Raw genomic sequence first — 27,894 nt, 5'->3', positions numbered from 1 at the left:
AGATGGAAAGTAGACCAGTGGGTGCCAGGGGCTGGGTCCCCGCTAACAGGCCCAGGGGTCCCTTGTGGGTGATGAACATGTTCTAAAATTGACTGCAGTGATATCAGGCTGCGCAGCTTTTGAATATACGGAAAACGGCTGAATTGTGCCATTTAAATTGGTGAACTCAGTAGCATGTGAATGATATCTCACTAATATTTATTTCTTGACGATTTCATGGCAGCCTAACCATTAAAAAGACCAGGCCATTGGTTTTCCTTGTGCATTTTAAGAGCTTTTTATAATTTCCCAAAACCCCCGAAAAGCAATAATAAAGGTAATATTTTTGAAGTTCTAAAAAATATTTTTAAAGAGAGCAAAATAAAGGTCAATCCACGAGAAAACACAGGATATAATTTCCTCAGAAACAAATGCTTTTGGTCAATGTATAATGTATCTAAAATTAAGACCCATCCAAAAAATAAAGGAGGGAACACTTCCCAGCCCATCCTGCAAGGCCAAGATCTTCCTGATATCAAAACCAAAAGCACCACAAGAAAAGAAAACTACAGAACATATCTCTCATAAATATAAATGCAAAATTCTTAACAAAATACTAGCAAACTGAATCCAACACTATTTAAAAAAGAATTATACACCAAATTCAAGTGGGATGCATCCCAAGAGTGCTAGGATGACTGAATATACGAAAATCAATGTCCTATATCATATCAAGAGAAGGACAAAACCCATAAATCTGAAAAGACACTGAAAAAGAAAATCCAGGGCTTCCCTGGTGGCGCAGTGGTTGAGAGTCTGCCTGCCAATGCAGGGGACATGGGTTCGTGCCCCGGTCCGGGAAGATCCCACATGCCACGGAGCGGCTAGGCCCGTGAGCCATGGCCGTCCAGAGCCTGTGCTCTGCGATGGGAGAGGCCACAACAGTGAGAGGCCCACATACCACAAAAAAAAAAAAAAAAAGAAAGAAAGAAAATCCAATACTCTCTCATGATTAAAAATAAAAAATCGAAAAGATTGAATAAACTAAAAATAGAAGGGAATTTCCTCCGATAAGGGGCATCTACAAAAATGGCACAACTACCATCGCACTCAGCAGTAAAACACTGACTGCTCCCCCAAGATCAAGAACCAGGCTGGACGCCTGCCCTCACACACTGTGAGTTCTGGCCAGGGCAGTCAGGCAAGGAGAAGAGACAAAGGCATCCAGGTTGGAAAGGAACAAGTAAAACTATGTCTATTTGCAGAAAACATGATCTTCTATATGGAAAATCCCAAAGAATCTGTTAAAAATATTGGAACTAATAATAAACCAGTTCAGCAAGGTTATAGGACACAAGATCAAGGTGTGAAAATCACCCACATTGCTACACATTCACAACAACCTGAAAACAGAAGTAAAAAATAATTCCATTTACAACAGCATCAAAAAAATAATATTTAGGAATAAATTTAACAAAAGAAATGCAAAGCTTATCACCTGAAAGTGACAAAACATTATTGAAAGAAAATAAGGAGCTAAACAAACAGAGAGGCCTTCCAATTTCACGGATGGGAAGACCCAGCATTGTTAAGGAGACAACACTCCCCAAAGCGATCTACAGATTCAGTGTGATTCCTACCAAGATCCCAAGGGCCTTCATGCAGAAGCGGAAAAGCCGATCCTCAGGCGCACACGGAACCGCAAGGGGCCCCGAGGATCCAAAACCACCTTGGGAAAGAACAAGGTCGGAGGACGCGTGCTTCCCGACTTCCAGCCTGCTGCGAGGCCGCGCTGACCAAACCAAGGGACAGCCCGGAGCCAGGACAGGCCCTCCAGCCGTGGCAGGCTCACCGGCGTCTCCCTGTCTCTCTGCCACCTGCTCCACTTCTCCGTGTCCGCTCGGCTCGGCCTCGGCTGCGCTGCCGTCCTGGCTGCTCTAAGCTCCCCCGCGCTCTCGGCGGGGTCTCCACGCGAGGACTCAGCGCCACACTCACCTCCTGCTCCCTCTCCACCTCCTGGCGGTGCACGTGGGCCTCAGCCTCCAGGGCTCGCTGCCGTGTGGCCTCCAGCGCTACCTCCAGCTCCAGCACGCGGGCCTCGCAGCCCCTGAGCTTCTGCAGCAGAGCCGGCTGCGCCTGCCTGTCCTGCGGCCGCTGGCTCAGCCGCTCCGTGAGCAGGCGCTCGTGCTGCAGGGCCTCGGACAGCTCGCGGGAGCGGCCCTGCTCGGCCTCCAGGCTCCGCTGCAGCTCCGAGAGGCGGCCATGCTCCTGCGCCAGCAGCGCCTCGCAGCGCGAGGCCTCGATCTGCAGCTCCTTCCGGAGGTTGTCCTTCGCCGTCTGCTCGTGTTTTAGCGCCACGCACAGCTGGTTACTCTGAGCGCGCTGCTTCTCCAAAGATGCCCTTAACTCCTGCATCGGGGAAAAGTGAGACGAGGCAAGTCAAAGCCAGAGCAAGAGCATCTACAGAGCTTCCGCAGCTAGAGCTTCCGACGCTATACTCTGGGTCAAAGGAGGGCGAGCAATAACCCCTCTTCTCGTGGCTCCGCTGGCCGTCCTCGTGGATGAGGCGCTGTTCTGAGCGCAGTGCCGCGTCCCAGGCTCACCTCCGTCCCTGAGTCGGGGGCTGCGGTGCTGCTGGAGGGCGGGCCCTCGACCCCGTCACGGGGCTCGGCTCAGCCTGGCCTACGGGACACGGCTGCGCGTGGCCACACGGCTGCCACACAGGGGGCCGGCCTGAGGCCTCCCCTGCGCACAGGCGGGGCCCCCATGCGGCTCTGGGGCCGCACTGCCCGCACAGAAGCGAATGCCCGGAGGCGGGGGCCGCACGTGCAGGGACCCTCTGAGCCCTGAAGGTGTAGCCCCGTCGCTGCCCCAAGCCCTGGCCCCTGGGCACAATCGTGGACGCGCACGTCACCTCCAGGGTCTTGGCGCTCTGGCCCTCCCTCTGCAGGCGCTGCAGCCGCTCCTCCTCCAGCCGGCTCTGCAGGGCCCGCTCCTTGGTGCGCTCGGCCTCCAGCTGCTGCAGCGCGGCCTGCAGGTCATCCTCCTTACTGTCCAGCACCGACCTGTGAGGGGACACAGGCTCTCAAGGGGACGCCGGCCAGCACCCGGGCTCCCAGGGCCGGGAGGGCGGGCCCTGCAGTGTGCGCGGCCCCCACGAGCCTGTGGGGGCAGAGGCGCTGCCCCAACACCCATTGCGACAGCCGGGCAAACCGCGGCTCCGGACGGCAAATTTCACCTTGAAGCCAAGAACGTGGCAGGAGCCACATGACTTCCATCATTATTCGGCCAGAAGCCTGAGGGCAGGACGGGGCTAGAAGGTAGAGCCTTGCTGGGGGGCCGCACCTCAGCTGAAGGACCTCCTTCTGCACCTCGTTGAGGGACTTCAGCAGCCGCTCGTTGTCCTGTCTACACTCGCAGAGCTCAGATTTCAGATCTCTGACTGTGTTCTGTTCCACCACCAGCAGCTTCTGGACGTTATTTGCTTTCTCCTGCTCTTCGTGCAGGGTTTTCTGCAGGTCGCTTACTATACATTTTTCCTGCTCAACCTTATACGCCAACAACTCAACTAAGAAAGAGATTAAATGAATTAAAATAGCATTATTTACAAGTCCAAAGTGAGCCGCACAAATGAGTTAACAAATCAGTAACAACCCAGTAAAGGAACGGGATGTGTTCACTCTGGGGGGACAGGAAGCTTCTATGACCCAGAAGCCACTGTTTCGGATGGAACCAAGATACTCGGGACACGCGCCTTCTGCTCACACCCCCGCCAGCCTCGCCCTCGGGGCCGGTGAGCATCGAGAGAGAGACACACGGGCAGAGAGCGGGCGGGACCACGCAGCCGTGCAGGCCATGTGACGCAGTGGGGTTCCGGGGTAGCGGGGGCACACGCCCTCTCGACCCCTGCGATGTTCAGGCCCGGGGTCTCCCAAGGGCAGAGGCTGGAGCTGGGCTGAGACGGACCTCCATGGAGCCCACCCAGCCCGGGCAGCTTCGCGGAGAAGCCTCCCAGAACTAGGAGCAGACACACCCACTCCTCCAGGAACCGAAACCAGAAGAAAGAAAACCATGGACCAGGACCCTCATGAACACAGATGCAAAATACGAGCGAATCCAGCCCAGAACTGCACAGCGTGAGGCGCCATGCCGAGGCTGGGCCTCGAAGGCAGGCTGTCCCACGGGACGGAGTCAAGTTCTCACTCAGCACTCAGAGCATCCCCAGGGCAAGTGGCAAGAACAGGAGGAGAGGAGACGGGGAAGAAAGAATAAGATAAAGTGTTCTCTCCCTGCAGATGACAGGAGTGTCTGTGTAGAAGTCCCGGAGTTTAAATCAAACTCAGAAACCTGCCGCAGGCCGCTTCAGCCTCTTGCGAGCCCCAGTGACCCTCGTGGACGTGGGCCTGCGGCGCCCAGCACGGGATGCTGGGCAAGGCCTCCACCCTGACCGGCATGCATTCTGCACTCGGTGACCTGGGGAATCAGCGAGGGGCTCGCTGACCTGCCTGCCACCTCCCGACAGGTGAGTGTCAGGATAAACGTTTCGGGGCCGAAGCCAAGAGGCCACACCCACCCTGCCTCCGCAGCTGGTGCTCCTGGCGGCTCCCGCGGGCCTCCGCGCTGGTCAGTGCCACGCACAGCTGCTGCAGCTTCTCCTGGTTCTGCAGGTGCGTCATCCGCAGCTGGGCGCGCAAAGCCTGGATCTCGGACATCAGGCTGCTCCTGTCCGACAGGCGAAGGTGCTCCAAGGACCTCTCTTGCAGGTCCCCCTGCAGATGGGGTGGCAGGGGATCAGGGCAGGGGGACATAAGACACGGCAGAAGAAGGGGGTCCTGAGGGCTGGCGTGCCAGGCAAGAGCAGCTCCTGCCCCGCAGCTCCTGCTCCCGGCATCGCTGCCACAGGAGGACGCGGGGGACAACTGTGCGGCATGAATGCGGGCACAGTGGCCCTGGAGCCCTCAGACCGCACGCAGCTCTGTCCCCAGCACCCTGGTCTCGCTTGCTGGGCCTGGTCGACGCTCGCCATGCACCCTGCCCTCTCTTACGAGGGAACTGGCGGGGAGCAGGCTCCCACAGCCCTCGCGGTGCCGACCCTCCAACCCTGGGCTCAGCGCTCACAGCCTGGAGCTGGGCCGCCTAGAATTGCTCTTTTGCTTTCAAGGAAAGGCCAGTTATTTCCAGAACAGAGTGAGATCCTGAAGGAAGATAAATAAATGCACAGAGTTTTCCACTTCACGGAATTCATGCATAAAAACACCGTGTTATCTGTGGACTGCAGCAGGATTTGCTGCTCAGTCACTGCCTTGCCCTAAGGTCGGGTGAAACACGTCCCGCCACCCTCTGTGTCAGGGTGGGCTCTGGGGGAAAGCCAAGGCACGAGCTCACCTGCTCCTGGACCATCTTCTCCAGCCGCTCCAACAGGGAGCCGCAGCCCCCAGGGCCTGAGCCACAGGGCCGGGGCCACAGCTCGACTCTCAGTATCTCCCGCTCCTTTTCAAAGGCCTCTTGGACAATCTGCAGAAATTCCCCTCTCCAGTCGAGGCCCACGTTGGCAAGTTCCTAAAATATCGAAACAAAGAGCCCATGTCCCTATAAACGCATTCTGCAGGTTCAAACAGAACCCACCCCGACTTACGGGGACACACGGACACCCATGACCGCCTAGGGGCATGAGGAGCCAGCTCTGGGCAGAGAACCGCCCCCAACACAACGGGGAGGTAAGACAGAGTGAATGTCAGAAAGCAAATCTCTCTTCCGGCTGCTGCACATGAGCCCCGGGTCCAGGGGAGGCCAGACCCTGAGTGGTGGAGACAGTGTGTGTGCGTGTGCCTGTGCGTGTGCACGTGTGGGGCATGTGCGTGTGTGTGTGTAGGGGAGGGGGCGTGTGCGTGTGTGTGCAGGGGCGGGGCGTGCACATGTGTGTGAGGGGCGGGGGCGTGCGTGTGTGTGCAGGGGCGGGGTGTGTGTGCATGTGTGTGTGCAGGGTTAGGGTTAGGGTCAGTGTCCACGCGGGGGGGTGGCGTCTACACGGGCCATGCATGGGCTGGCGGCCCCGTGGCCACCTGCTTGGGCCCACCTGCTCCCTCCCCTTAAAGTCGGGGGGTCTGCTCACTGCTCCGTCCGCACTCCACGGCCGGCTGGCTTCCTTGCACACGGTTCAGCATCTGGCCCTCACCTCCATGCTGCCCCTCGGCCCGGCCCCCATACCCCTCTCTCCATCAAGCGCCCCCCTGCAGGGCTCCAGGCGGCCCCTTCCCCGCGCCTCTCCTGGAGGCTGGAGCCTGGGGACCGTGGGTGGGGGGTGGCTGCCCGGGCACGGCCCCCCGCCTGCCGCTGGCCCATCTCCGGCTCCTCCACTCCCACTTATGGGCCCAGGAAAGCCCTCGACCAGGTCCATGCCCACTGCTTCTCGTCTGTATCTAGAAGGCCTGTACCTTCTCCCCCTTTGGGGGTCCTGGGGTGGGATGCTCGCTGGGAGCTGGTGCTGCCTCCAGCAGGCCCTGGCCCCCCATCGTGGGGCAGTCGAGGGGGGCGCTGGGCTCGCCCCTGCTCAGGACGCTCGGGGGTCCACGGTATTCGGACAGGGCCAGGATGTGGTGGCTCTCGTCACACACCATCTGCAGCAAAGCCTGAAACGGACAAACATCTCAGAAAGGAGGAGAAGCGGCTGGAAACCTCTCACCGTCACTGCCCCGCTGTCACCCGCCAAGGCTCACCAGGCTGCCCCCACAGCCTTTGCACCAGAGACCAGACTTGCTGCTCTGACCATGAGGTTCTCAAACCTTCCTCCCTGTAGCTGTCACAGACAAGTAAACCAGCTTTGAACGAGTGAACTTCTGTGCGAGCTGCTCCAGCAAAGGCCCCACAATCCAGCCATCCCGCCTGCTCCCTCAGAGAAGATGCTCAGCTCAGGGAAATCCACAGCCAAGTCAGCAAGATGCCAGGCACCTCCCCGGCCCTCCCGGGACCACAGCTCCCCACCAGGAGCGAGATCCAAGAGCTGCACAGGGACACCTCGGGGGAAAGGCACCTGCAGATGGTACCAGGCCAGCTACTGGCCACTGCAGCCCTCTCATGCCCCCGGGGGCGCCCAGAATACGTGAGCACAGGAAGGGGTCTTCCACACCATCAGGATTTGGAGTGGTAGTTACAGCATGATGGGACATGGGACCTGGGACGTGCACGCCGGCCTTCTGTGCTGCCCACAGAGGCTGGGAGAGGAAGGTGCACCCCACCCAGGGCCACCCTTCCGGACAGCTGGTGCTATGGCCAATGCAGAGCGCAAGTGACTGTGACCGTCCTCACACCGCATGTCAACACAGGTTCCCGCAAGGGGCACGTTAGGGAAACAGGAAAGTAGCAACGAAGAGGCCTACGACAAAGAACGACTAGTTACTTAACTAGAAACAGGTCTTCCTCTGATTCTAATGACGTGACCGAAAACGTGAAACAGTAACATAAAAGTGCTAGACACCAAACTGTATACTGTGTTTACTTTACAAGCTGCCATCTTTAACACTCTACAACAATTTCACTTTAAAAACAACGTATGTGATACAGAACAGACGCAAATCACAGCCCCGGGGAAGGAGCGGTGGGGAGGCGGGGAGGCTGTATAGTGGACCGGGCCGCAGGCCGTAAACACCTTCTCATAATAAGGACAAAAAAAGGTGTTCTGAAAAACACCTCTGGAAAAGAACAGCTGTGACGAGCGAGGTCCTCCGCCCTCGCCAACCGGATGTACGGCGGCCAGGAGGACGGACATGGAGCGGCCCCCCGGGCCACGGGCACAGTCAGGCCATGAGATCCCGGAGCCTCTGCCCTGAGGACCGCGGAGTCGCAGGGGGGCCTCGGCCTGCAGTCTCACAGCCGCACGTGAACCAGCCGCCCCGCGGGGCCCGTCTGCCCAGCTGACACATGCTTCCCAGCGTGACGGACCTTCACCAGCATCGCTGGCCTCAGGGTGGCCAGAGATGCGACTGCACGAGGCTCCTGAGACTTGGCCCCGCGGCGAGTGGCCCCCGCGCCCCACTGAGGATGGTGCAGCGGAGGGGCCGGCAGGGAACACACAAGCCGGGCTGACTGACCCAACAGGCTGCTGCGGGGTGGCTGCTCCTGACTTTCTCTCCTGCCGCCTCAGCGCTTCCAGAAAAGGCTCCAGGGCCTCTGCTGGGTCTCTTTCTTTCTTTTCTTTTTTAATAACTAAGTATCAAGTATTAAACCTCAAAGCCTAAGCATGAAACATTGTCATTAACAACCAAACTTTTTCCTTAAAAATTAGGAATTCTAGTATTTATGCCATATAAAAAATTGAGGAATGCAAAAAAAGAAAAAACAGCTAGAAGACACTGCTCCAATTTCAACTCTTAAAGGAATAAAACCAGTTTCATTTCAAATACAATTTCAGAGAAGATTTTACTTAACATCAAAATCGTTCCCTTTGGGAACACTTACTATCTGAATAAGAGAACCCTCGAAGCATCTTGGGAAAGCCTCCAAAGACAAACAAGCAAAAACCACAAGTGCTTCCCAAAACAGGGTCACGAGGTCTGGCACCTGAATGACACTCAGGAAGACCAATCCAGTTTCGCCTTGCCACTCAGGACAGCGCCGCGCGTGCAGGCCCTCTGGGCGCTGTGCTGTGACAGGCGCTGCGGGAGGAGCCGCCCCCGGCCACAGCACCCGCGGCCCCCGAGCACTGGCCAGGCCCCACCTGGGACACCGTCCCTGCGGTCCTGCCACAGCGGCGCATCTCCTCCCTTTGAGCCGCTACACAAGGCACAAAATCGTAGCAGGGCTGAGGCCAGCGCAGCTGCGGACGGGCCAGAGCGGAGGCCCCTCGAGCCCCCTCCGCTGCTCCCCGCCGGCCAGTACCTTCACTTGCTTCGGATGGACTTCCTTCTCCTTCCTGGCGCCCAGCGGCAGTCGGAACCCCCGGGGGCTGAGAGGCGCTGCAGGACCAGCAGTGGGCGCTCCCGGTCTTCCCGAGCCTTGGCTTAGTGTCTCTCCAAACCCCATGCCACCACCTAGAAACACACCGCAGAGTCAGGGCCTAGACCCGCGACTCTGGTGGCGATCCTCGGGGACGGCCCCGAAGCACCAGGAGGGCCACGGCCAGGCTCCTCTCACCAAAGGAAACATCTATGGACACCCCCAGACAGTAAAAATGTTTCATAGAAACGTAAGATGACAGCTACACACGTTAAGTAAGAAAATATACATTTTGCACGTTTAGCATGTTAATGTCCGTGATTTGAACATAAACCCTCTGGGCAGCTCAGCTCATTTTCACAGACGCGATGTGTTTCCTCACCCCCCACAGACGGGGCAAATCGGCAACTGTGCCGAGAGCCTCGGAGGACGGACGAGAGAGGCAGCGGGACATGAGGAGGAGGCTGAGCGGGAGGACAGGCCCAAAGCACCTGGCCATGGGGCAGGGGACGCCTGATCTGGGGGTAGGTGGAGAAAAGCCCGGACTGGGCAGCCTGGCTGGGAAGCCCTCAACAAAGTCTCAAGTTTGAGACTCCAGGAGCCTCTGTCTGATGGGAGGGGCCTCAAAATAGAACTCCTAACCTCTCGGAAGCACACAGCTCCCTGAGCTGTTCCTGAGCCTTGAACTGTGGCCAGTCCAGGAAGGCTTGGAAGCACACGCTCTGGAAAACGGAAGGAGGCACCCGGTGGAAAAGCAGAGCCCACCACCCCCACCAGCACACAGCTCGGGAAGGGCAGGTGGATCTCACGGAGCCACCGACGAGGCCCCTCTGAGCACAGAGCTGCCATCCAGTGAGCCATTCACGACTGCCCTCTCAGAAGTCTACCTTCTCAAACGTGCCAAGGAACATTCAAACACAAAAGACAGAGAGAAAACAGAGACTCAGAGAAAGTGTGGAAGAAACAGAGCAAAGGCAGCAAACGGAAGAAAACATCAGAAAAATTAGAGCATCCCCAGAGAACTAAGAAGGGGAGTATCGTTCAGGAAACAAGGGTTAGGGTTAGGAAAGAGGACTAGTCAGAAACTAAAACAGCAAAAATAAAAATAGTCAATACAAAGCTTAAGAAGTAAAGCTCTGGGGCTTCCCTGGTGGCGCAGTGGTTGAGAGTCCGCCTGCCGATGCAGGGGACACGGGTTCGTGTCCCGGTCCGGGAAGATCCCACATGCCGCGGAGCGGCTAGGCGCGTGAGCCATGGCCGCTGAGCCTGTGCGTCCAGAGCCTGTACTCTGCAACGGGAGAGGCCACAGCAGTGAGAGGCCCGCGTACCACAAAAAAAAAAAAAAAAAAAAAAAAGAAGTAAAGCTCTGAAAAACCTCTTAGAAATGAGAACAAGAATACAAACATGGAAAAAGAGAAAATGAGAAAATCAGTACAAGAGGTCCAATATGTGATCAATAAGAATTAACAAGACACACGAGACAAAACCGTGGGGGAAATGACCAAAGGACGAAGCAGAGTTCTCAGGGTGGGAGGACGTGCTCCAGTGCACCACACGCTGCTCTCATGACACCCGGGTCCAGGACGGCGGGCTCCACGCTCTGAAGGAACCCAACTCCCCACCCAGGGTCAAGCCCAAGTCCAAGATGCCGACATCAGGAAGACGTCAGTGTTCACACAAAAAGTACCCCGCACACGCTTTGTCTCCAGAAACTTGTAGGGGGTCCAACCCGGAAAGCAAGGGCCACATTCAGGACGCGGGGAGGCCGTCATGGGCAGCGCACGCCTGCGCTCAAACACGCGTCCTTGAAGTGCAGACACTTGGCAGTGATGGGCAGAAAGTGCAGGTGGGGCCATTTTAGGGAGATGGGAAGGGAGGTGTGTGGGCTGTGCTGCATAAATAAATACTAGAGCAAACTTCTGAAAGTTGAACATGATATCCTCAGGAAATGACAACTCCAAGCAGGGAAGCTGGACGAGAGGCTGCTCCTGGGACGCACCTCACAGAACTGCTCAAATTGTTACATCACGTGGCTACTGCTGGGAAGAAGTGAGAGCACCAGCTGGAAGGCTGTTGGCCCCATTCCGCAAGTGCCAACACGGCCAGTGAACTGGACCGCGCTGCTGCCTTGTCCTCAAAAGCACCCAGTGAGCCAATGGGGACTTTTCCAAAAGTCAAAACACCTTGAGGTGACTGACTTGTAAAAATCTAACAATTATAGAAGAAAGTATAAGGTTAGAAAGTCACGGTGTGGCAGCCATCATAGTGACAAGGATCCAGGCAAGACCACCAAGAACCATCAATGGAGGCTAAGTGGGTCCGAGCTTGAGGACAGAACGTCCCAGGGTCTCGAAAACCTACCCAGGACATCGGCCATTCAGAAGGAACAGGATGAAACCTGGCAACACAACTGCAGAGCCCAAACTGACCCACATGAAGAGCACGGCACCGCCAGGGTGCTCACGGAGTCCCACAAGATGCACACATGCCGACGAACCTGCCGCGAACATAAAGAGCCGGCCCTCGTGGGGTCCAGGCCCGAGCCCTGCGCCAGGCACCGGGTCTGCGCTCACCAGTCTCCAGCCCGCAAAGGACATCTGGATGCATGCTGGCAGCCACTGCTTGTTTCTGTAAAGAGCACTAACGGGACAAAATCGCAGTGAAGTATGCGGACGCGATGCTGCCCTGGGTCAGGGCGGATGTCCTGGCGTGGACTGGATGCCATGAAATACACAGGGATCTTCTCAGGAGTAAAACGACATCAGGTCCTCAAGTAACAGAGCACAAACCCAGAGGGAGACAGAGACACAGAGACACAGAGAGAGAGAGAGGCAGTGTGCACAGGCAACACGGCAAGTTAACACGGGACGTACGAGGGGTGCACAGGGACTCTGAACTATTCTATACTCTGAAGCTGTAAAAATAAAGTTTGTGACTGACTCACTTTTTCCATCGCTTTTTCCTTCTAACCCAAGAGGAGGTGACACTCTTGACTTTTCTTGAGAATCAAGAGACGTTATGATAAAATCTTCAACATCTTTCTCCTGTTCAAATAGGTAGATGTTTAAATGGTCATAAAATGATAACGTGTTATATCATGGAACTGAACTTGCCAGATGGAAAACTTGCTAAGTCCTGAATTTATCATCTTCCCACACAGAACTCAAAGTGTTCACAGCTTGTGGACACGAGGCCATACACTCATAATAATTTAATCAAATCCGTCCACAGTTCTCTAGGAATATTTTAAAAAGTCACTGGCAAATATTTCAGACTTTCAAAATTTTGCATGATGTAGTAGCATATGGATATGAAATGGAAGCATATGGATATGAACTGGTCGTATATGGATACCTTAAATTACACGTATCCCGTAATTTATTTTTCATTTTATCTAAGATACACAAAATCTCAAAATTATGTTAGATAAAATATAATCTAACCCAAAAATAATATATTGAAGTGTTCTTGAAATTAATAACATTATATGTAGAACCTGTTAAACATGATATAGAACTGAAAATGAATCTAAAAAACATCTTCCAGACAAAGAACCCATATGCAGACCACACATGAAGACAGGTTTAAGATTATACTTCCCAAAGCCAGTATGAGTTAGCAAACTTAGGCCTGCGGTGAATTTCTGAGTAAGAGTAATGTATTTTTCATGTATTTTTAAAAACAACCAAAGTGCTCTGAATGTTCCTATGACAGTAGACTTGGGTCCATCCTGCAGAACGCTGACCGTCCCTACACTTGCTGACCAGGGGATTGCTCACCCAGGCCTGGCCAACAGGCCACAACAGGAGGTGAGCCAACAATGACTGCAGCTGTGACCCTGCCGTCCACGTAGACACAACCCAGTGGGAACACACTGGGGCCTCGGGCATCCCATGGACCCAAACCAGGACAGCACCCAAGGAGACCACTTACCACAGGCACCCGCTGAGCATGGTGGTCAGTGGAGGGGGCCTCGTCTGCAGCTAACGGAGACCCCGCCCACTTAGGGGCCGTTCCTGCCGCTGACTCGCCCGGGTAACAAAGCAGCCCCAACTGGTCAGCCTGGAGCAGCTGGGTGCTCGTCCCGTCCCACAGGGAGATGTCCAGACTGCGCTGGCTCAGGGCATCCGAGCAGGGTGTGAGGGGCAGGCTGGGGGGGCGCTCAGAGATTGAGTCCTTCCTGATGACCTCGGGGGAGCTCCAGGAGGACAGGTCCATCGTCCTGAGCACTTTCTTCAAGGGCTTGGTCCCCTGGGTGTGGGAGAGGTCATGGGAACACCCGTACAAGCTCCCCTGTGAGCAGAGTGACCTGTCTTGCAAAGCAACCTGCTCTCCTGTGGAAGTATCTGGCACCTCGTTTCGTATCAACGAATCCTGATTTCCAATAATGTCAACTAGGTCCCATGTGACATTAAATGCATCAACAGGAGATGATCTGTCAGTTTCTTCACTGTTACTGGAACTATCACTCGCATTATTTTCTAAAACATGTGGAGATTCCAATGCCTGTTGAAATTTAAAGTCCTCTGTCCTGACGTTTTGGAAGCTCATGCAATGTACCAGATGGTTCAGTTTTTCTTGAAGTTGTTTCACCTGATCTATGAGATCAACTTTCCGCAGCTGACAATCTTCCAGTAGTTTTTCCTTATCCTACAGGTAAAAAAGAACATGCATACAGTAAAATAAGTGAATTACATGTTGTCACATTTGTTATTTACGAGCCAATTTCAGAGACTGTCTGAACAATTAAGGATGAGATTCCATGATGAGCCCTTTGTCCCTCTAGACTCTTAAGATTTCAAGTTTTTTAAAATCCTATGAAAGACAGACTCAAGGTTTAAAGCTCATTGCCTAAAAGGTAACTGTTGGAGAGGCTCCTGGAAGGATGGCAGAACAGGCAGCACCGGGAACCCCTCTCCCGCCTGGACAACTACTGCACTGGCAGAATGTGCCTGATGTAACTATTCTGGAAGTCTGCAGTCTGTTGAAGGCTTGCAACTTCCAGGGGAAAGCTTGGGGGGTAAACTGCTCTCAGCTCTTAGCACAGAAGCAGCTACCCATCCCCCACCCCAGGGCCCAGCAGGCAGCGGTGCATGTGTCCCTGAAGCATCTTGCAGGACCTAGGGTGGGCAAAAAGGACCCTGTCCTCCAAAAACTGGGAATCTGCTCTGACTGCTGCTTCTGATCACAGAGGAGCAGGCAGAGAGGCAGGAGACCACGGCTGCTGCACCTGCCCCCAAGTGTTCCAGTCCCTGCCCTTCTGGCCGAAGTGACTTCCAGGGGATTTAAAGGACTGGTGCCCCTTTTTCCCCACCACTGCATTTTTCTCTTTTTCCCTTTGGGGAAAAATTTAAAACTAGGACATTCAAAAATAACTGCATATACAGAGGAAATTCTAAAGTGAATGCGTGTGCCTGGGTAAAGGCATAGGCTCAGAAAAGATCTGAGAACTTAAGTTTACATCTCAAGCTGATCCTTAGCACAGAGACATCAACCAAAAAAAACCACACAGTAACAACAACAAAAAAGTAAATACTGAGAAAGAGGGAGAGTCTGATTTCTAGATTTACCTGAATAGATTAAAAATATTCAGTGTTCAACAACAACAACAAAAAACACAAACAGGGAAGTACGGCCTTGGCATAGGAAAAAAGTAAGTCTACAGAAACCATCCCTGAAAAAGACCTGATGATGGATCCACTAGACAAAGACTTTAACGCAACCTTCTTAAAGATGCTCACAGAACTAAGGAAAATGTGAAGGAAAAAAAAAAAAAAAAGCATGAACAAAATAGAAATATCAATAAAGAAAAAAATGAAATTCTGGAGTTAAAAAGTATAACTGAAATTAAAAACTCACTAAAGGGATTCAAAGGTACATCTGAGAAGGCAGAAGAAAGATTCAGTGGATGCGAAGACAGAACAATGGAAATTATCAAGTCTGGGGAAAAGAAAAAAAAAGATTGAGAAAAGTAAGTGGAGCCTCAGGTAACTGTGGGACATCACTGAACAAACCAACATACACAGAATGGGAGTCCCAAAAGAAGGGAGAGAGAAGGAAGCAAAGAGAATATATGAGGACATAATGAATGAAAACTTTCCAAACTTGATGAAAGATATGAACATAAATACCCAGGAAACTCAACAAACTCATCATAAAGATGAACTCAAATAGACCCACATCAAAGACACATAATAATCAAACTTACACAAAGCCAAAGACAATGAGAAAATCTTGAAAACAGCAAGAAAGAAGTGACTTGTCACATACAAAGGATGCTCGATAAGCTTATCAACAGATTTCTCCACCAGAAACTTTGGAGGCCAGAGGACAGTACGCCAATATAGTCAAAGTGCTAAAAGAAAAAGAACTGTCAGCTAAGAATCCTAAATACAGCAAAGCTCCATCAACAGTAGGTTAGAAATTAAGACATTCGCAGATAAACAGAAGTTGAGGGATCTTGTTACCACTAAAACCTGCCCTGTAAAAAACGTTCAAGAGAGTCCGGCAGGGGAAATGAAAGAACCCTAGACAGTAACTCAAAGCTGTATGGAGAAATAAAGATCTTAATAAAGGTAAATACATGGGCAGTTATAAAAGCTAACATTATTGTAACAATGGTTTACAACTGCGCTTTTTGTTTTCATCATGAACTAAAAGACTAATATACATATTCCTAAGTTATTGGTCTAAAAGTTAGTATTACTGTAACTTTAGTTTCTAACTCCATGCGTTGTTTTCTACATAATTTAAAAGGTTAATGCATTTAAAGGAATTATTAGTTTATGTTTAAAGGCACATAAGTATAAAGATGGCTTTTTGTTACATCAAAAACCAAAAGGATGGAGCTACAAAGGAACAGAGTTTTATGTGTTATTAAACTTAAGCTGGTATAAATTCAAGTCAGAGTGCTTTATGTTAGGATGCTCAATGTGAAAATAGCAAAAGAATATACACAAAGAGAAGTGAGAAAGGAATTTAAACATTTCACCATTTTAAAAAATCAATTAAACACAAGAGAAGAGGGGCTTCCCTGGTGGCGCAGCGGTTGAGAATCCGCCTGCTGATGCAGGGGACACAGGTTCAAGCCCTGGTCTGGAAAGATCCCACATGCCGTGGAGCAACTAAGTCCGTGCACCACAACTACTGAGCCTCCGCTCTAGAGCCTGTGAGCCACAACTACTGAGCCCACGTGCCACAACTACTGAAGCCTGTGTACCTAGAGCCCGTGTTCCACAACAAGAGAAGCCACCGCAGTGAGAAGCCTGCACACTGCAACGAAGCATAGCCCCCGCTCGCCGCAACTAGAGAAGGCCTGCGCCCATCAACAGAGACCCAACACAGCCAAAAAACAAAGACACTATCCACAGAGTAAAAATGCAACCCACAAAATGGGAAAAAATATTTGCCAATCATAAAGAACTTCTAAAACTCAGTCAAAAAAACATACAACCTGATTCAAAATTTGCCAAAGGACTTCAACGGACATCTCTCTGAAGAACATATACATGAAAAGATATCCACTATCACTAGTCATTTGAGAAATGCAAATCAAAACTACAATTAGATACACCTCACACCCATTAGGATGACTACTATCAAAAAAAAAAAAAAAAAAAACCAGAAAGTAACAAATATTGGTGAGGATGTGGAGAACTTGGAACTCTTGTACACTTTTGATAGGAATGTAAAATGGTACAGCCACTGTGGAAAACACTACAGCAGTTCCTCAAAAAATTAGAAGTAGAATTACCATACGATCCAGCCACTCTAGTTCTGGGTATATACCTAGAAGAACTGAAAGCAGGGTCCCAAAGAGATATTTGCACATCCATGTTCATAACAGCACTATTCACAACAGTTAAAACGTGGAAGCAGGACTTCCCTGGTGGCGCACTGGTTAAGAATCTGCCTGCCAATTCAGCGGACACAGGTTCAAGCCCTGTTCTGGGAAGATCCCACATGCTGCGGACAACTAAGCCCGTGTGCCACAACTCCTGAGCCCACATGCGACAACTCCTGAAGCCCGCGCGCCCTAGAGCCCGTGCTCCGCGACAAGAGAAGCCACCGCAATGAGAAGCCCGCGCACCACAACGAAAAGTAGCCCCCACTCGCCGCAACTAGAGAAAGCCCGCGTGCAGCAACGAAGACCCAACGCAGCTGAAAAAATAAATAAATTTATTTATTTAAAAAAAAAAGTGGAAGCAAACCAAGTGTCCATCGACAGATGAATGGATAAGCATACTGTGGTGTATACATACAATGGAATATTATTCAGCCTTAAAAAGGAAGGAAACTCTGATACCTGCTATGACATAGATGAACCTTGATGACATTACATTATGCTGAGTGACATAAGTCAGACACAAAAAAACAAATACTGTGTGATTCCACTTATGTAAACACTTAGAGTATCTCAAAAATCATACAGAAACAGAAAGCATAACAGGTGGTTGCCAGGGCCTGGGGGAAGGAGGAAATGGGAGTCATTGTTTTTTTTTTGTTTTTTTTTGTTTTTATTTTTATTTTTTTTTAATTTTTTTTTTTTTGCGGTACGCGGGCCTCTCACTGCTGTGGCCTCCCCCGCTGCGAAGCACAGGCTCCGGACGCGCAGGCGCAGCGGCCATGGCTCACGGGCCCAGCCGCTCCGCGGCATGCGGGATCCTCCCGGACCGGGGCACGAACCCGTGTCCCCTGCATCAACCACTGCGCCACCAGGGAAGCCCCTGGGAGTCATTGTTTAAATGAGTAGTTTCAGTTTTACAAGATGAAAAGAGCTATGGAGATGCATGGTCATACAACATTATAAACGTATTTAATACCACTGAACTATACGTTTAAAAATGATTAAGATGTAAATTGTATATGTATTTTGCCACACACAACACAAAAAGAGGCAACTGTTATAACCTATTTCTGTGGCAATTTATTGAGGATGTAAGTTTCTTGTTTTTTGGTTTTTTTAAGGAAAAAGGCCTGGAAGGTTCCATATGCAAACACTGGAAAACACAAAATTGTAATTTATGGAATGAATTTGGAATTTCCTTGTCAGTGTGTAACTCCTAAAAATTTGGCGACCAGCTCAGGATATCCCAGGGCCGAGCTCTCTTTTAAGAATTTAAAGAAATGTTCTTATCACAAGGATGCTGAGACAAGTTTGCTACACAGAGTAGGTGAAGGTTCTCTCCAAACAGAATGTACTTTCTGAGGCCATCTGTAAAACACATGACATCAGATGCAGGCTTCCTCTATCAAAACTGCAGACCCAGGGCTTCCCTGGTGGTGCAGTGGTTGAGAGTCCACCTGCCGATGCAGGGGACACGGGTTCGTGCCCCGGTCCGGGAAGATCCCACATGCCACGGAGCGGCTGGGCCCGTGAGCCATGGCTGCTGAGCCTGCGCGTCCGGAGCCTGTGCTCCGCAACGGGAGAGTCCACAACAGTGAGAGGCCCGCGTACTGAAAAAAACAAACAAAAAACTGCAGACCCAGGCCCAGAGTCCTGTGTGCTGTGGGATTCAGAATCTTCCAATTTCCAACATGGTGCACGTGGCTCGTGGCACACCCCAGGAGCGCTCCCAGGAGGTGAGGGGCTGGAACACCTAGCAAAATGTGCAGCGTCCACACCAGCAGGGTGACTGGCTCACGAGAGCCCGCGTCTGAGCAGGCTTCAGAACCGAGCCCACTTTTGGTTCTCAAACATCTCAGCTCTGGAACAATTTGATGCTGCCGACCCGCACCCTCCCCACCCTGGAAAAGAAAAGGCAGCCTTCTTGTAGCTTCTGTCCTGGTGATCAGAATTTAAAACTGTTGAATCGTAGATTACTCGGCTCTTCTTTGCTGGGAGGACAAGTGAAAACATGTAGGGAAAACACCTGACGTTCAAGCAATAAATGTGAAGCCTTTGCAAGTGATGAAGGTTGTGGAGGCAGCACAGCAGTGGGCAACTGTCCTCACACGGAAAATCCAGACACAAGCCCTGGAGCCCAGTTAAATCCTACTGGTATCAGCTATGAGGAAAAAGTAACTGACTGCTCACTTTTCACAAGCTAATTAGACCATGGGAAATGTGTGCTTAAATCAAACACGTGGGAAATTTCAAAACGGATCTGAGCAGCACTGCCAAGAGTGACGGACTTGGAGAAGGCGTCCCTGACCGCAGTCCACGATCTGCGCCGTCGCAGCAAAGACGCCGAGGGGGTGTCTGCCCGTGACCAGCTGCCGTGTTCTGTGCGCCCCCACCAACCCCCGAACGTGCCCAGGCACCTTCGCTGTTCCCGACACTCCATTCTCTGCAGGCAGGCACATTTCCTTTTTCACTAAGAGCAGCTCAGACTCCAGTTGCCGCTGGCAGACTGCGAGCACCGACATCACGCTGTCCTGCTGGCTGAGACCTGCGCGGGTCAACATCGGCAGGGCTTTGGCCAGCTGTGGATCCTCCTTAATAGGGCTCTGTGATGAGCAGAGAAAATAAGGACAATGCTTATGAGCACACAGCCAAAGGCATCACAAAGTCAGAAGTGCAGTGAGGCTACCTCAGAGTCCCAGGAGCTCTGCAGCCGGAGCACCAGCCAGCAGGCCCCGAGGGAGAGCCCACAGCTCAGGACCAGAATCACACACGTGGAGCAGGAGACCAGTGGTGCACACAGCAGGTCAGCACATGCTGGAGCTGGGGCAACCCCGCGAAGACGGCCCCCAGCAGACACGGAGCACAGCACAGCTGCCCCCCAGCTCCCCACCTGCACCCCCAGCTCCCCGGACACACCCCAGCTCCCCAGTGCACCCCCAGATCCCCAGACACACCCCAGCTCCCCAGACACACCCCAGGTCCCCACATGCACCCCCAGCTCCCTGGACACACCTCAGATCCCCACCTGCACCCCCAGCTCCCCAGACACACCCCAGGTCCCCACATGCACCCCCAGATCCCCAGACACACCCCAGCTCCCCAGACACACCCCAGGTCCCCACATGCACCCCCAGATCCCCGGACACACCCCAGCTCCCCACGTGCACGCAGCTCTCCGCACACAGAGGCTGCGCCACCTGTGGCCTGACGAAGAAGGAGCCCACCTGTGGGTTACCGCCATGGCCGTGGGGGGCCTCAGCCAGCCGCCTGCCACACACATCCTGTTCCACCTCTTTGTGGCAGGAGGCCTCTTCTCCCCAGGATGCCCGCCCCCGGGAGCTGCCTGCCACGTGGGCCCCGTGCGCCTGCCGCTCGTCCGGCTCCTTCTGGCACCTCAGGAAGCACTGGTTGAGTGCCTGCAGCTGGCAGCTGAGGCGGACACACTGCGCCCGGAGCCGCTGCAGCTCAGGGGGCTCCCCAGAGGCCGCCAGGAGCTGCTGCTCTAGGGCGCAGCGGAAGCGGGCCACGGCAGCCAGGATGGCCTCCAGCTCAGCAGAGTGGGCTGACTTCTGCCGGTGCAGAGAGCCGATTTCTAACTCTCTCTCTGCAATCTTCGCTTCCTTGGCTCGCAGGGCAGCTTCGAACTCGCAGATCTGGGAGGCCAGGGCCTGGACCTCGGCCTCCCTGAGGGCGGCGCCGGGCCCCGATGCGGCCAGCTGCCGCACGGCCACCTCCTCTGCGGCCTGCAGGCGCTGCTGGAGGGCCTCGAGGGCCTGGCCGTGCCCGCGCTCCTGCTCGGCCAGCAGCCGGCTCAGGGCCTCCTTGGCCTCAAGGGCGGCACGCAGCTCGCCCTCCAGCTCCGCGCAGGCCCTGGCTCCTTCGGCCGGGAGGCCCAGCAGCTCGCTCTGCAGGCTGGCGGCTCTGCCGTCACCGGCCTGGGGCGCTGCGGGTCCCCTGAGCGGGAGTTCCCCCTGCAGTTTCTCGATGACCTCATGGAGCTGTTCAATCTCCTGTTCTTTATCCTTCTGTAACCTCTCTTGGTTCTCTCGCAAATTCTCAATAATGGATTTCAGCTCTTCAATTTCAGAACTTCTGTTATACACAACCTGAAGAAAAAGCACATTTCAGAGGCAAATCATACATCAACTTCCGAAGTTCCCCTTTCCACTTACAGTTGGGCCTGAACTCATTCTTACAGAAGTGGAGACTTCGCATCTTAAAAGTAGCTGTGGAAGTAACTAACAACATCACCAAATGACATTAAGATTTGAAGAACACCCAGAACGCCAGCTACTTCCAGTATGTCAAAATGGTCAAATATTCGTATCTGCAGTTGCTGCTTTGTTGCTCGTTCAAACGCTTCACTAAGGCCACACGCATCGCTGTGACAGACCCCAACCCTCGGCTGCCAGGATTCAGGGTAAGCTCTAACTTGGCCACATCTCAGTCAATGACGTTACACATGAATGTTTTCACCACCTTTTAAATGTCTATTTTCTTAACATTTAAACAACTTTGATTTGTTTGATTTTCCTAAAGGGGTATTTAGATTTTAGGTATCATTCTAACACCAGAATAGGAATAAAAGTGAGAAGATCGGCTGAGGGAGTTTGCAGTCATGAAGAACATGAATGAGCCAGAGCACACAGCACACTTTCCACACTGCGCACAGCGGGGATGTGGGGACTCAACGCAGCGGGCATCGAACGATACTTCTACATGTGCTATTTAATCTAATTCTCAACAATTTTAAGATAAGAAATGTTATTATTCCTACTTAAAAGATGAGACAGTTGAAATTCAGATGTGAAATATCTTGCCAAGACCACAGACAGTAAATGGAAAATCAGAATTGAAATCTATGTCAATATGGCTCCAAATTACATTCTCTTAAGATTACATCAATAGTAGTGACCAAAAATTAAAAAGTTCTAACCAATCTGTGTTCTAGTTAACAATTTTCAACCAACTGATTATAGTAACATCTTATATGTCCTAAAAATTAAGAGTTTCATACAATTCTTGGTTTCACTAGTACTACTTAACCATTACTTTAAACACAAATCCAAACCTGGCCCATAGTGAAAACAAAAATAAGAAAACTGATTTTTGGGGGCTTCCCTGGTGGCGCAGTGGTTGGGAGTCCGCCTGCCGACGCAGGGGACGCGGGTTCGTGCCCCAGTCCGGGAGGATCCCACATGACGCGGAGCGGCTGGGCCCATGAGCCATGGCCGCTAAGCCTGCGTGTCCGGAGCCTGTGCTCTGCAATGGGAGAGGCCACAACAGTGAGAGGCCCGCGTACCGCTAAAAAAAGAAAAGAAAAGAAAAGAAAACTGACTTTTGGTTTTGGTTTGGATGGCGTAAGCTGTGCATCACACTCACCACATCTGAATGCCACTGTATGTAGTTGGCAAAAGAAAAGTTCTCAGTGTGAGGCAAGACCCTCTACCCAGCCCCACACTGTGTGCTGCACAGACCCACGTCTCCCCACCCACAGACGACTGAAGGGAGTTGGGGGGTAACTCTGTCTGCATATGTGTGGCCTGATGCACTCAGCGCACTCAGCACACTGAGATGAAAACGTGTGCACAACAAAAGCGCCGAAGTCACAACACAAGCATCACACTTAAAATATCAAAGCTAGCACATGAAAGTGGCGTTAAAAAGTAAGACACTAAAATCTAAAATAAGTCCTCTAAGATACAGTGCAGTTGGAGCAAGTGAGGAAGCACAGGGGCAACGCTGTTCACAAAGCCCAGAGAGGGAAGAACAGAACTGCAGTTGCAGAACGTAGAAAAAGGGCCAGAACACGTGTGTCGCATCTCCCTGAATGCAGGAGGAGCGGTGCCTTCTGACACGCGACAGTGCACAGTGCACAGGACAGTGCCACGCACCCCAGGCAGCTAAGAGTGAGGCTCAGAGGGTGCTTCTCTCTCAGCCAGCGGATTCTGTGGGCATCTGGAAAGTCAGCAACAGCATGGCGTCACAAAGAGGGACCACGGAGCTCCACGATGGGCATGCAGACCGACTCCGTGAAACCCAGAGGTACATCCCACCTGCCTACAGGCCCAGGACGTCACGCTGGGGATTCTGATGCAGCAAAGGCTACCAGACGGGGGAGTTTCCATCTTTCAGGCTGTGCCGTCAGGCAGTGCGGCCAGATGAGGCCGAGAAGAGGGAACTGGGGCAGCCAGGGCTGCCACGGCTCTGGAGAGAAAAAGACAACAGAGAAGCAGGGAAGGGAAACCAAACTTGATGCGATCTCTACAGGCAAGACAGAGTGCAAACTTCAAGTCCAACCAACATGACTACCACTAAAAGAAAAATCTCACTGTTTTGGGAAGCAAGAGTTCCCACAACATTATTTGCAGAATATCAAGGATGCAAATCAAAATTATTTTTAAAAAAAATCAGCATCACGTGGCTTACTCTGACACGAAAAGACAACCAGTGACAACTAAAACTGAGATGACAAAAATGCTGGAACAAGCAAATAAGGATGTTATAACTGTGTTCAAGGACATAAAGGTAAGCATGTTCATGATAAACAAAAAGATAAGAAATTTAGAAAATCACTCCAATGGGCTTGAGAAAATCCTGAACATGACAGAGTTCAAAGTCTGAAGAGTCACAGACATTATCCCATCAGAGGAAAAGAATTATAAAAAATGCACACAGCTTCCAATACCCATAGGACGATGTAAAAGGTATGGTGTATTTGTAACTGGAGCTCTAGAAGAGAATGATGCAAAAAAATACCTCAATAAATAATGGCCCAAAACTTCCCAGTGCGAAATATTAATTTGAACAACCCCATAAGTATTGAGGAAATTGAATCTGTAATTTAAAAACAAAAAAGAAAAAGAGAACTTGCCAGGCCCACATGGTGTTACTCAACAATTAACACATTATTGACAGGAGACATATTAATACGTCTTTTGTTACCCGAATGTTATTGACTGGAGACGTATCAATGCGTTTTTAGAGAGTGATACAATTAACATCACTGTGCAAAGTTGCTCAAGCTTAAAACTGATCAAGGGTTCATTATACAACTTATGATTGTCATTATCATTCACATTTTGCTCTGTTAGGTTTCTGTTCCAACATTGTGTATGTTATAAATGTAAAATTTTCAAAAATGACGCCTCGTGAAATTCTGAGTGAAGAATTTTTCAGTGAATTTTTGCAGATACTTTCTCTGATTGTCCGAGCAACATATATACTAGTGTCTCAGAAAATGATAATTCTTCAGAATATAGTTCTGATTCAGATGATGTGAATATTAGATCAACAAAAAGACAGAAAACCTTAGTGATTAATTCCAACACGGAAAGTGAAAATGAAACTCACAGTGCTGGAGAATGCTCCTTTGCTTCTACAGAACAGCGGACTGAAGATAATATTTCACAAAAATTAGGAGACTTTACAGGTGCATCAGGTGTAACTATTGAATGTAATAACCTGCAAAGTGTTACTGAAATAACAGAATTATTTTTGGCTGGCCAAAATAAAAATCGCCGGCCACAGGTGTTAGTTTCTACAAAAATCCCCCCATCAGTAATGAGTTAAATAATAAATAGCACTAATACTGAACAATCTTTTACAGAAAACAGAAAAGGGAACAATTCATTCAGTGAGGCCAATATTACCTTGATACCAAAACCAGACAGATATCACAAGAAAACTACAGACCAATATCCATTATGAATATATAAATTCTTAATAAAACACTAGTAAAGGGGTTTCCCTGGTGGCGCAGTGGTTGAGAGTCCGCCTGCCGATGCAGGGGACACGGGTTCATGCCCCGGTCCGGGAAGATCCCACATGCCGCGGAGCAGCTAGGCCCGTGATCCATGGCCACTGAGCCTGCGCGTCCGGAGCCTGTGCTCCGCAACGGGAGAGGCCACAACAGTGAGAGGCCCGTGTACCGCAAACAAACAAACAAATAAAAAAAACACTAGTAAATAGAATTCAGCAGATATAAAAGAACCATACACCATGACCAAGTGGGGTTTATTCCAGGGATTCAGGGCTGATTCAATATTTGAAAATTCATCAATATAATCTACCATATTAGAATTTAACATTAAATAAAACACACCATTTTTTAAATTAAATGAACATATCATTTAAGATAGCACAACAAAAAATAAAGTACCTAGATATAAATCTAACAAAATATATATGCAGTATATATAAACTGAAAACCACACATCACTGAAAGAAATCCAAGAAGACAAATAAATGGAGACTTACACCATGTTCATGGTTTGGAAGACTCAAAATTGTTAAGATGTTAATTTTCTCCAGCTCAGTCTATAGATTCAATGCAATCCCAATCAAAATACCAGCAAGACATTTTTGCAGGTATCACTTTGTTGCTTCTACAGTTACATGGAAAGTTAAAGGAAGTAGAATAGCCAAAACAAATTTGTAAACAGAAAAATTTGGATGACTTACATTACCTGGTTTCAAGACTTACTGTAAAAGTACAGAAATAGAAATAGTGTGATATTAGTAAAGAAAGAGAAATCTCGATCAATATAACTGAACAGAGTTCAGATATCTAAACAAATATGGTTAACTGATTTTTGTGAATGGTGTAAAGGCAATTAAATGGAAAAAAGATTAGCGTTTGAACAGAGCTGGAAAAATTAGACATCCATGTGCCCAAATATAAAGTATATCATAGATTTGAATACAAAGCAAAACTATGAAATTTCTAAGTGAAAACATAAGAGAATATTTTTGTCGTCTTGGGTTAGGAGAAGAGCTCTTAGATACAACTCCAAAAGCATAGCCCATTTAAAAATTTAATAAATTGAACTTTATCAAAACTAAAAAGGTCTTGATCTGTGGAACATACTATTGAAGAGTGAAGAGACAAACCACACAGTGGGTTAAATATCTGCAGATCATATATCAAAAAAGTATTCAGAAGATATAAATTCCCAAAACTGAACAATAAGAAAACGAACCCAACTTTTAAAAAATTAGCAAAAGAATCGAAAGTCCAGTAACAGACAGCTTCACAGGGGAACTGTACCAAAAATGTAAAGAAGTGCTAATCCTTATCCTTTTCAAACAATTCCAAAACACTGAAGAGGAGGGAACACTCCCAAACTTATTCTGTGAGGTCATCAGTACCCTGATACCAAAACCAAAAGAAGACACTACCAAAAAAGACAGTTACGGCAATATCTCTAATGAATATAGATGTAAAAATCCTCAATAAAATATTAGCAAACCAATCCAACAATACATTAAGAATTCACACACAATGATCAAGTGAGATTTATTCCAGGGATGCAAGGAGGATTCAATGTCTGTAAATCAACCAATATGATACACCACATTCCCAAAAGGAAGGATAAAAATACACGATCGTCTCAATAGATGCAGTAAAAGCATGTGCCAAAATTCAACATCCATTCATGATAAAAACTCTCATCAAAGTTGATAAAGAGGAAATATATCTCAATATAATAAAGGCCATTTATGACAAATCCACAGCTAACATCATATTATTGGTGAAAACTTGAAAGCCTTCCCTCTAAAATCAGGAAAAAGACAAGAATACCTACTCTTGCTACTTCTATTTATCATAGTATTAGAAGTCCTAGCCACAGCAATCAGACAAGAAAAAGAAATAAAAGGCATCCAAATTGGAAGGGAAAAACTAAAACTATCACTATTTGCAGATGATGTTAATACTTTATATAGAAAACCACAAAGTCTCCAACAAAAAAACTATTAGAACTAAACTGAAATCAGAAAAGTTTAAGGATACAAGATTAATATACAGAAATCTGTTGCTTTTTCTATACATTAATAATGAAGTACCAGAAGAGAAAGAAAACATCAAAAAGAATAAAATACTAGGAATAAACTTATCTGAGGAGGTGAAAGACCTCTACTCTGAAAACTATAAAACACTGATGAAGGAAATTGAAGATAACACAAAGAAATGGAAAGATATTCCATGTTCAGAGATTGGAAGAATACTGTTAAAATGTCTATAGTACCTAAAGCAATCTACAGATTTAAGGCACTCCCTATGAAAATACCTGCGACAGGTTTCACAGAACCAGAACAAATAATCCTAAACTGAATATGGCACCACAGAAAACACCAATTTGCCAAAGAAATTTTGAGAAAAAGAACAAAGCTGACATTAAACGCACCAACATTCGAATTATAGGGGTTCCAGAAGAAGAAGAGAAGAAGAAAGGGACTGAGAAAATATTTGAAGAGATTATAGTTGAAAACTTCCCTAATATGGGAAAGGAAATACTTAATCAAGTCCAGGAGGCACAGAGTCCCATACAGAATAAATCCAAGGAGAAATACGCCAAGACACATATTAATCAAACTGTCAAAAATTAAACACAAAGAAATCATATTAAAAGCAGCAAGGCAAAAACAACAAATAACACACAAGGGAATCCCCATCAGGATAACAGCTGATCTCTCAGCAGAAACTCTACAAGCCAGAAGGGAGTGGCAGGACATAATTAAAGTGGTGAAGGAGAAAAACCTGCAACCAAGATTACTCTACCCAGCAAGGATCTCATTCAGATTTGATGGAGAAATTAAAACGTTTACAGACAAGCAAAAGCGGAGAGAGTTCAGCACCACCAAACCAGCTTTACAACAAATGCTAAAGGAACTTCTCTAGGCAAGAAACACAACAGAAGGAAAAGACCTACAATAACGAACCCAAAACAATTAAGAAAATGGGAATAGGAACATACATATCGACAATTACCTTAAATGTAAATGGACTAAATGCTCCCACCAAAAGACACAGATTGGCTGAATGGATACAAAAATAAGACCCATATATATGCTGTCTACAAGAAACCCACTTCAGACCTAGAGACACATATAGACTGAAAGTAAGGGGATGGAAAAAGATATTCCATGCAAATGCAAACCAAAAGAAAGCTGGAGTAGCAATTCTCATATCAGACAAAATAGACTTTAAAATAAAGACTACTAGAAGAGACAAAGAAGGACACTACATAATGATCAAGGGATCGATCCAAGAAGAAGATATAACAATTGTAAATATTTATGCACCAAACATAGGAGCACCTCAATACATAAGGCAAATACTAACAGCCATAAAAGGA

At 49.4% G+C, this 27,894-nt stretch overlaps 1 protein-coding gene across 1 annotated transcript in view; it reads right to left on the bottom strand.

Annotated features, from left to right (window-relative positions):
• The window catches only part of PCNT (pericentrin), a gene marked incomplete at its 5' end in the record, with an annotated part of 84,346 nt that overhangs the window by 12,377 nt on the left and 44,075 nt on the right, over positions 1–27,894 (bottom strand). The window contains 12 exon segments of the mRNA XM_079705313.1: positions 1,832–1,959; positions 1,962–2,388; positions 2,894–3,044; positions 3,325–3,547; positions 4,553–4,748; positions 5,365–5,538; positions 6,414–6,608; positions 8,854–9,005; positions 11,855–11,954; positions 12,844–13,560; positions 19,174–19,359; positions 19,981–20,862. Coding sequence (XP_079561439.1) covers positions 1,832–1,959; positions 1,962–2,388; positions 2,894–3,044; positions 3,325–3,547; positions 4,553–4,748; positions 5,365–5,538; positions 6,414–6,608; positions 8,854–9,005; positions 11,855–11,954; positions 12,844–13,560; positions 19,174–19,359; positions 19,981–20,862 — 3,531 coding nt within the window.

The sequence above is a fragment of the Hyperoodon ampullatus genome (genome assembly GCF_949752795.1).
Source record: "Hyperoodon ampullatus genome assembly, chromosome: 5".
In the NCBI taxonomy this organism is placed as follows: Eukaryota; Metazoa; Chordata; class Mammalia; order Artiodactyla; family Ziphiidae; genus Hyperoodon; species Hyperoodon ampullatus.
The sequence above is the reverse complement of the archived record's forward strand: the minus strand, read 5'-3'. Positions and strand labels throughout refer to the sequence as shown.